The sequence below is a fragment of the Paroedura picta genome, chromosome 7, assembly GCF_049243985.1.
Source record: "Paroedura picta isolate Pp20150507F chromosome 7, Ppicta_v3.0, whole genome shotgun sequence".
NCBI lineage: Eukaryota > Metazoa > Chordata > Lepidosauria > Squamata > Gekkonidae > Paroedura > Paroedura picta.
Window position 1 is genome coordinate 82,104,582 of NC_135375.1, and position 9,398 is coordinate 82,113,979.

Genomic DNA, 9,398 nt, shown 5'->3' on the forward strand with positions numbered 1-9,398 from the left:
TCCTCCATCTTATCTTCACACCAATCCAGTGAAGTAGATTAGGTGAGAGAGAGTGGCAGAGCCACAGCCACCCATGGCAGGAAAGGAGTTTGAACCTGGATCTTCCAGTTACTAGTCTGACGCTTCTGACTATACCACGCTGGTATTCAGGTTTCCCTTCGACCCTCCCCCTGGTGGGCTCTCCCTGGGAAAAATCTGGCTTGGTGTCAAAAGCAATGCAGTATTAACAAGTCATTCCAGTGAATTATGCCCAGCTCAGCCAAGTTGCTTGGGCTGTGCAGAGGCTGCACCAGCTGAGGCCAGGTATGTTGTGTGGCATCAAGTCACTTGGTAGCTACTATTGCACCTGAGTGAATCGTGCTGATTGCAAGGTTTGGAGGCAGGAAATATTGTTATGGTTGACAAGCAACCCTCACTATGGGCCAGTGAAAGAGTATTTCTTTCTTCAAACTACAGGCACTGCTTCTCCCCGATTTTGAGTTTTTCTGCAAAACTGAGATCTGTCCTGTCAGTTTGGGACACTAGTCTCCATATTAAGGATTCCAGAGATGCAGCCATGTTGAGAATTAGATGTATTGATAGTTATACAGTGGATATTAATAGGGGTAATGTGTATGTTTGGTGGGGCGGGGGTATGTGATGTATACAGGAGGCCTGAGCCTCTTTTGTTTGATGGTGACATTCTGCAAGTCATGGAGTGAGAATCACTGATCTTCATTTTTGGGCCCAGGGTCAGCCAGCAAGTTTCATAAGCAAAGATTTGAACCCTGCTTACCCAAATTCTAGCCTGATATTCTGACCACTCTAGAGGAAAAAAGTGAGCTCTGAAGACAGATAAATCCAATGAACAGCAGAGCAATCAGATTCCAGGTTAAGGCTGTGTTTTGTTCTCTCTCTTTCCCAGCCTTCACCCAAACCTCTCATCTTCTTAGAACTTTCCTGTGCTAAAGCTGAGTTGTCTCCCCATATCAACTCCCAGGTTTTTGTCTCCTATTTTCCCCTTATAAAGGAAAAGAACAAAGAGAGCTCAGGTCCCTCCTTTAAGCTCTGTCTGACCCAACCCTTCCTGAGGATGGAAAATTACAAGCCAGGTGCCAGAAGATTCCATGGGGCTTGGGTGATTCTTTGCCAAGTTCGGGGACAGAGCGAAAGTTCTACCCTTCCCCACATCAGTGCATGAATCAGCATTCTGCTCACCTAGTAGGCTAAAGCATAGATTAAAAAAACAGTTTGCCTGCTTCTAGTGAGAGGGTTTTTTTTTGGGGGGGGGGGGTTGGGTTAGCTCAACCTCTGAGCATTGTGGGCATTTTAAGCATTTACCTTACAAAGTTAGATCAAAGTCCCAGTAGCATCTTAAGAGACTGACAAGATTTTCAGGGGGAATAAGCTTTCAAGAATCAGTGTTCTTTTTGTCAGAGACTAAGGAGCATTGCCTCTCAGAAGCTTAGACCCTGAAGATTTTGCTGGTCACGAGGGTGCTACGAGACCCAAATCCAGCTGTACTTCCACAGAGCGACAAGGCTGCCCTCCTGGAACTACCTTGCAGTGTTGCCAATTTTACACAGGTACCTGTGGGTGAAACATAGTTTCTCCTTACGGATATGGGCAGCTCTGCCTGCCATCTGTGTTGTGTGTGTGCCTTGCTGATTGGCCTGATTTATCTAAGTCAGCTTGAGGATGGCATATGGTGGAACGACAGGGTAAAAAAAAAAAAGCTTACAAATATTTTTATTCTTGCTCTGTGTGTGTGTGCATTTCAAAAGGTTCTCATGGATATTGCTAAGAAGCTTGGGATCAAATGCCACTCAAAGGGGACAATGATCACCATTGAAGGGCCACGTTTCAGTTCCCGGGCCGAAAGCCTGATGTTTCGCAGCTGGGGGGGAGACGTGATCAACATGACTACTATTCCTGAAGTCATTCTGGCCAAGGAAGCCGGCCTCTGCTATGCAAGTATCGCTATGGCAACGGATTACGACTGTTGGAAAGAGCACGAAGAAGCTGTGAGTAAGAGCGCTAATCTTTCTTTGCTGGCATGTTGTTGTTTCTGAGCGGTACTTTATAGACTGTTTGCAGACAGTTAAATACACACACGCAGCTTTTGAGTGAATTCACGGCTCCTGGGCCAATGAGGAAGCTGTAAATGTTATCGCATTTTGAGAAACCGTGAATGTGCTGCCATTGAGTGAGGCAGCAAGCCGAGTTCCATCTAAACAAGAAGCAGATAATGACAGAAGGCCCCGGGGCCTAGGTCATCAGGAAGTCTCAACCCTACTGATGCTGCACTAAATGTGCATTTGGATTCTCATGGCAAGTCTCTACTAACAGAGGCTATTTCCACAGGGGAACAGGACTTTGTATCCCACTCCCAGCCTGTTGCAGCCTGAAATCCTTTCCCAAATGCTTCTCTTCGGAGCAGGAGACCCTCTCGCAATACGAGGGAATCCGAGATCTGCAGTGGGAGAAGGGAATTGGCAGAAGGCTTCTATTATCTTGAATTTACTGTGAGATCCAAGCTTCAGGTGGCAGGCAAAGATTTTTATAGGGCTCTTGGACTTAGCAGTCCTTTACCTAACGGGAAATAATAGGGGTGAGCAGTTCAATTAGGCCAGTGCACTAAAACAATTGCGCAAGGTGCCTCCATATGTATTTATTATTTAGTGTGAGACTTTGTGTGTGCCACTTACTAATCAGGGAATCTCAATATCAAGTTCTGAGACAACAGATTAGTCGTCATCATGTCAGTTATCACTAATGTTAAGCTGCATATTTTCGATTGTGCAACAAGGCTTTCTCATACGGACTCTTAGTTGATTTCTTTTTCTGAATGTTAAACCAAAAAGGGAAACCAAAACTCAACCTAACCAGAAAAGTTAGGAATGCAAAGTTTGAGCTGCAAAAATAATTTTTACATTTTTTTACAATTATTTCTTTCATAAAGTGCACTAATTCAACAAATTAAAAACATGGTCATCATAATTTAAAGCCAACATATTTCTAACTGCATATGAAATAGACCAGCAGAATGGACCAAATGCGTTTCCACCCCAAGGTGAGGCCGGCAACTTATGTATAAAATCAATATCAAAAGGCTTGCTAGGTGGCAAGGAAAAATCTGTTAGGTGCTGCTCCAGCAAGTCTTTCCAAGGTATCTGTTTTGGAGCCCACCTTCTAAAATATGCACCTCCTGAGGCCACCACTCTCAGCTTTTGCCCAGCTCTAAATCAAGAGTACATTCCCACGTGTGTCAGAAAAAGCTTTTTCTGAATGTTGCCATAGTTTCATTCTTTAGCTATAAAAGGTTGCTAGCCCCTTTCCCAGAACTTAATCCTGTCACTGGAGAAGTATTTAGCAGCTAGACCCATTAGCAGTGCAAGGGAACTCTGTAAGTCCAGGGTCCAAGTGGTGCAGGTGGCTTTGGGTGGGCCCTAGAAAGAAAGCCACAGTGAGTCATAGCACTGGAATTGTATTCATGATATGACAAATAACTGTGTAGTGGGAATGCTAAGTAGTCGCTGGAGAACCATACCTCAAGCTTGGGGGGAAATAAAGCCACTGTGAAGAATGTTAATGTGTATGTACCAGATGAAGATAGTAGACTCATGTTGGTCTGAAGCAGCAGAACAAAGCTTCAGTCCGGTGGCACCTTTTTTCTGGGTAAAGAAAACTTGTACCCAGAATAAAACTCCATTGGTCTCAAAGGTGCCACTGGAGCCAGACTTTGTTCAGATAAAGATAAGTAATCATTTTGTTGACAAAGAGACTGTTTAAGATTGTCAGCCAGTGTGCAGCCATGGACTTTTTATAAGCAGTAAATGCTATAAGACAGTGGTCCCCAACCTTTTTATCACTGGGGACCGGCCAATCCTTGACAATTTTACTGAGGCCCGGGGGGGGGGGTGGATAGTCTTTTGCCAAGGGACGATGATGACACCTGAGCCCCTGCTCCGCTTGCTTTCCTGCCACCCATTGGGGGGCGCTGCCAGCTGCATTTGCTGCTGCGCAGTGCCATGCCAAGGGGGATCCCCAGCCATCGCGGCCACCAGAGAGCACCAAAGGTTAGCCGGTGGCAGAGTGGCAGGGCAGCCCACAAGGCAGCAGCTGGGGAGGAGGACAAGGAGGAGCCACGGACCAAGGGTTTGGGACAGCTGCTATAAGACATATATTCCTGACTATTAGAGCAGTTCCTCAGTGAAACAGGTTTCCTCAGGAGGTGGTGGGTTCTCCTTCTTTGGAAGTTTTTCAGCAGATGCTAGATAAACAATCTGCCAGAAATGCTGATTGTGTGAACTTAGGCAGATTGTAAGTGGTTGGGCAGAAGGGACTGTGTAAGTGCTTAGCTCCTGTGGCCCTTTCTTACATGCCCAGGGAAGTTCCGATCACTGCTTTGGAATCAGGAGGTGAATTTCCTCCAGGCCAGACTGGCCAGGGATTCTGTTTTTTGTTTTTTGGGGGTTTTTTGGGATGGGGGCTGGAGGAATCATCTGTACATGGAATTTGGCAAGTAGTTGTGAATTTCCTGCAATCTGCAGGGGGTTGAACTAGATGACCCTGGAGGTCCCTTCCAACTCTATGATGCTATGAAATAAACATTTATCTAGTACATTTTTATCCACCTTTCTTCTGTGGAGCTCAGAGCACTGTACATCATTTTTGTCTTCTCCATTTATCCTTCCACCAACACTATAAGGTAGGTTAGATTAATTAAGAGTTCAGTGGTACCATATCCCACTAGGTAAGCTAAGAGATAACTATCTCTGCTTCTTGTGATAAGGATTGCTTATTATAATCAAAACCAGCGTGAGTCTAAGTCTCCGTAGAAAACCGATTGTGATGCTTTTCCTGTTGTTTGACATGGTGCGATATTTTGGAGCTTAGCCCAGAACGAGGAAGGAGATCTAAAGATATGGATGTGTGCATCATACTTGCTCAGTTCTGCAGCTGACCTTGATCACCACACAAGATGGCTGTGGGTGTAGAGATAAAATGGAGAACATTTTGCCCTGTGAATAGCTGGCCTAGAGCCATTTGATGCCATCATCTGTTTTGAGAAAATTCTTAATATAGAAAGCATCATTCTTGAATTGACTACTTTCAGTTGGATCCTACCTGCATTTCTGCTCATCTCACTCAGCTTTGGCTTGTCACACCATTCTTGACTCCAGGGTGTGTTGATTTAACCCATTGTTAGACAGGGCTTACTACCACTACTGAAGAAACGCTTCATGAATTTTTTGAAATGACTTAGTGCCATGATAAGCAGTGTTTTTGCTTTACATCTGTTCAAATATTGTTTACCCAGTCATTTATTTTTAACTTTGAATATTAATGTACTTTTGCTTTGAGTCAGAGATCCCTGTTATTTCAAGCAAAGTGTTATGCAACTTATATTTGGGGGAGGTGGATGTACTGTCATTAAATACGTAAGTAAATTCACTAGCTTTTGGTTGTATTTGCAGGTTTCAGTGGATAAGGTGCTAAAGACGCTGAAGGAAAACGCAAATAAAGCAACTAGTTTACTGCTTACTGCTATACCTCAGATTGGTTCCATGGACTGGACAGAAACCCAGCACAACTTAAAAGTATGGCAGTGGGGGTTGTGTGTGGATATGTAGTATCCTCATATGTGCACCAAGGATATGAAGGGGGGCTTGCTTCTAAACATCCTTCCATGTATCCATGCCTATCTAGCTGATATGTATGAAATATGAGATTGCCAGGGAGTCCAAATTCTGAGGGGCCCAGTACCTCACCAAAACCTTCCACCAAGAAGCTGTCTATATTTCTGCCCGGTCCCAAAAGCAGCTTTCATTCTCTGCCCCCCTCTTCATGGAAGCAGCAAGGATTGCTACCTCCTGAGCATCACCACGGAGGTCCCCCCCCACCTTGTCCTCAAGCTGTCAGCAGCTCCTCCTCCCCACCTGCCTCCCACGGGAGAGAGGTTGGGTGTTGGCTGTCATTTGTTTATGAGCCCACCAGCCTGGCTGGTGGCCCCTTCTCCACATCTACTATTCAGGGCAGTCCTGAATTCTTCTCTCCAGCCACCAACCACTTGTTCGTTCACCTGTAGTCCTAGAACAGCAGGCAGGAGTACAGCAGCCCTTCTACTACCTTGTCCCTCACAGTGGTCACTTGACCACCTAGTCGCCGGATATTGTGTCTGCTATGGGATGCAGCAATAAAGATATTAAATGCAAATGCTACTTAGTAAGAAACAACAGATGAACTTGGAAACTTAGGGGGTAATGTTTTTAATTGATATGAGTGTGACACCTTCTGCAAGATTACCTAGCACAGAAATAGTCGACCTGTGGTCCTCCAGATGTTCATGGACTACAACTCCCATGAGCTGCCAGCATTTGCTGGCAAGGGCTCATGGGAATTGTAGTCTATGAACATCTGGAGGACCACAGGTTGACTACCCCTGACCTAGCACACTTGTTTTAAAATTGTGTTAAGTGAAGGCTTCACAAGCCTATCACTCTGACTTTTTGATCTTGAAAGTCAGTTTACTACTTTGATGATCAATGCCAAGAGTACTTTAGGCCTGTTAAAGGCTCTTGAACCTCACAGGAATCTCTGTGTTAGAACCAGCTGCAGCTTATACTCAAGTATTTCTCTAATTCTGAACATGAGCCCAAAATAGAGATTTAAAAAATCTGCAAAATGGGGCCATGTATAGTAGAGAAAGGTGTTTTTCCTACCAAGCTATGACAGCCTCGGGTATCCATAAATATCTTAATAGAGAAAAAGCTGTATAAAAGAGATTGAAAATCCCAATAAATGGCAAATACTAACTACGGCTGTCAATATTGTGGCCACAGCATTCTGTACCAGTTGTGGACAGTCTTCAAGGGTAGCCCCATGTATCATGAATATTACTTCACAGCAGATATCACCTTCACTATTTTTGTTAGTGTGATACTTCCATGGGCATATTAAATGATGAGAACGTTTAAACGTCATTTATCTGTTTAACATTTCACTGAATTGGGGAGGAGGGTGTTGCAGCATCCTGTATAGATTTTCTTTCTGATTTTGTCTTTCAGAATGCCGTGCAGTTGTCTGTCATGCTACCAAAACATTGAAAACATAGGAAGATTTTTCTGAAGTGGGTCCAAAGTAAGGAGGGTCAATATTCCGAGAACTTACAAGTACCCTGGAAGAATACAACTAAAACTTGCAGCATTTTCATTCTTATATGCTCATAAATTCCTCATTCTGGAAACAAAAACCTTGTAGAGATCTGAAGATGCTGACAGTCTGTTGGTAATGGAAGCTGACAAACCACAAAATAGGAATTGGATACCAAATACCGAATCATTACACTCAATACACTTGGTTAAAGAAATCAAGATGTTAAGGACTGCATATCTTGTTCACGTAGTCTCTCATCATTCAGTTTAAAGATGTCAAGGCAAAGGCAAGGTGAGTTTGTGTGCTCTTCACTGGTCTGAACAGAGTAAATCTCAGAAAGCAGCTATTCAGATCAGTGACAGTGCTGTCTGTTCTTTCAATTTCATGGGTTTTTTACAAAAAAAGAAATGGGTTTTTTTAGTAGATATTAATTTAATTTTCTTCAACTACGTTTTTTATTTTCAAACACTTTGTAATCTCTTGGGGAATTTTTCTTTTCTGCATATGCATTTTCATTTGGAATTTTCAGAACACAAGGGCATAGTTCTTCTTGCTCAGAGCGTGGGCATCAAGACATGGAGCAAGACAGTGAAAGACTCCACGTCAGGGGTTCCTAACCAAGGCTCCATGAGCTTCCTGGGAGCTCCCTGATCTTTCCTCTATATCCTGCCTCAATGGACTTGACCACAACCTGTTGCTGGCATTGCCGTCAAAGCAGCATATGGGCTACTTCCATTGGCCTGGGCATGGTGTTCTCGTGTAGTTACTGAGCTTGGGAAAGGGGGTGGAGCCTGAACACCTACTCCTGCCTCAAACCACCTCCTTTCCAACCCCCCCTCCCCCCCAGTCCTCCTTGGGCATGGAAGGGAGGCATGGCCAGCTGACATCACTTCCAGCCCAGTTCCGGGTCTTCCTCAAGCCTGAAAAATATTTCTGGGGCTCCTTCACAGTCAGAAGGTTGGAAAAGGCTACTTTGTCTTAGCTCACCCTCATGGTTGTTATGCCGGTTGCTGGTGCCCATCCCCCCCCCCCACACACACACACACTCTTTGACATACTTGTTCTGTCCCAGCCCAACTGCTCACTTGAATAGGAAGCTCTTTCATGCCTCATACCGATTCAGTGCCAGTGGTTTGGTTAAAAGCAGTGGCTTCTAATCTGCTGAGTGACCTTGGGCTTGTCACAGTCCTGATAGTGCTGTTCTGACTGAACAGTCCTGTCAGGGCTCTCTCAGCCACACCTATCTCACAGAATGAATGTTGTGGGGAAAGGAAAGGAAGATGATTGGAAGCCACTTTGAGACGCCTTTGGGCAGTGAAAAGTGGGGTATAAAAACCAATTCTTCTTCTGGTTCAGTGACTACCTTTTGATGCTGCCCCCCTCCTGTCCATAGACTTCTCCACAGAAGTGGCCATGTCCTGGCGTCCTGGTGGGAGGCCATTGTTGACTGCTTTGTTGTGAGGTCAGAGGGCCGCCTTTTCAGATGAGTGTTCAAACTGCCTGAGCTCGTACAGGAAGTCACGACAGCCCACATAGCCTGGGGAGGAGGATCACACTAGCCTCGAACGGGAGTGGTTTGTCCTAATTTCCAAATGCAAGGTTGTGCAGGCTTTCATCCCAAGCCTACAGTGATCAGTTTAATTCTCATGTCTTAGCCATCAAATCAGTCTGCGAAGCAGAAGTCCTACGGTGTCTCTTGGTGGCTGCCCAGGTGCTGTGCAGTGAAATATTGCCCAGTAATAACAAAATTCAGTACCAAAACATTGGCGCCTCATTCTGAATTCTTCTGCTGAGAAGTACTGAATCTCCGGAGACTCTTTTGGTTTCAGTCTGAGTTTTAAAGAACAGGGATGATCATATCTAACATACACATGGATGTATTCGTGCCGTTTATTTCTATACCCTGTATGCTGAATGCCCACATTTGCCTTCAAGAAAAGAATGTGTTGCTGCTTGATATCAAATAAAACCAAATGTAACCTCTTGCTCATCATCTTCATTTGAATAGAGTGTGACTGAATGGAGAAAAATCCTGATTGTTGTTTAGTAGAGAAGCTCCTTGGGATGTGAGTGAACTTGAAGCGAGCACATCTTAAAAACGGTTAGACCGGATATTAGATTGGGTGACTCAGTGTTGCAACACAAGTTATAGGAAGTTATTCTGTTTGAAAGTTCTTTCTGCGCCTGCTCCAAGAGACCAAGCACAAAGTCGGGTGGACGAGGAAGAACTTTCAGGAAGGGACAGGGATATTTCCTGCTTA

The 9,398-nt window shown here is 44.6% G+C and overlaps 1 protein-coding gene across 1 annotated transcript in view; it reads left to right on the forward strand.

Annotated features, from left to right (window-relative positions):
• MTAP (methylthioadenosine phosphorylase) overlaps positions 1-9,121 on the forward strand; it is a 30,990-nt gene extending 21,869 nt beyond the window's left edge. Inside the window, exons 6-8 of the mRNA XM_077345198.1 lie at positions 1,764-2,003; positions 5,460-5,582; positions 7,050-9,121. Coding sequence (XP_077201313.1) covers positions 1,764-2,003; positions 5,460-5,582; positions 7,050-7,088 — 402 coding nt within the window. The 3' untranslated portion in view covers positions 7,089-9,121. The remainder of the gene's footprint in view (positions 1-1,763; positions 2,004-5,459; positions 5,583-7,049) is intronic.
• The last annotated feature ends 277 nt before the right edge of the window (positions 9,122-9,398 follow it).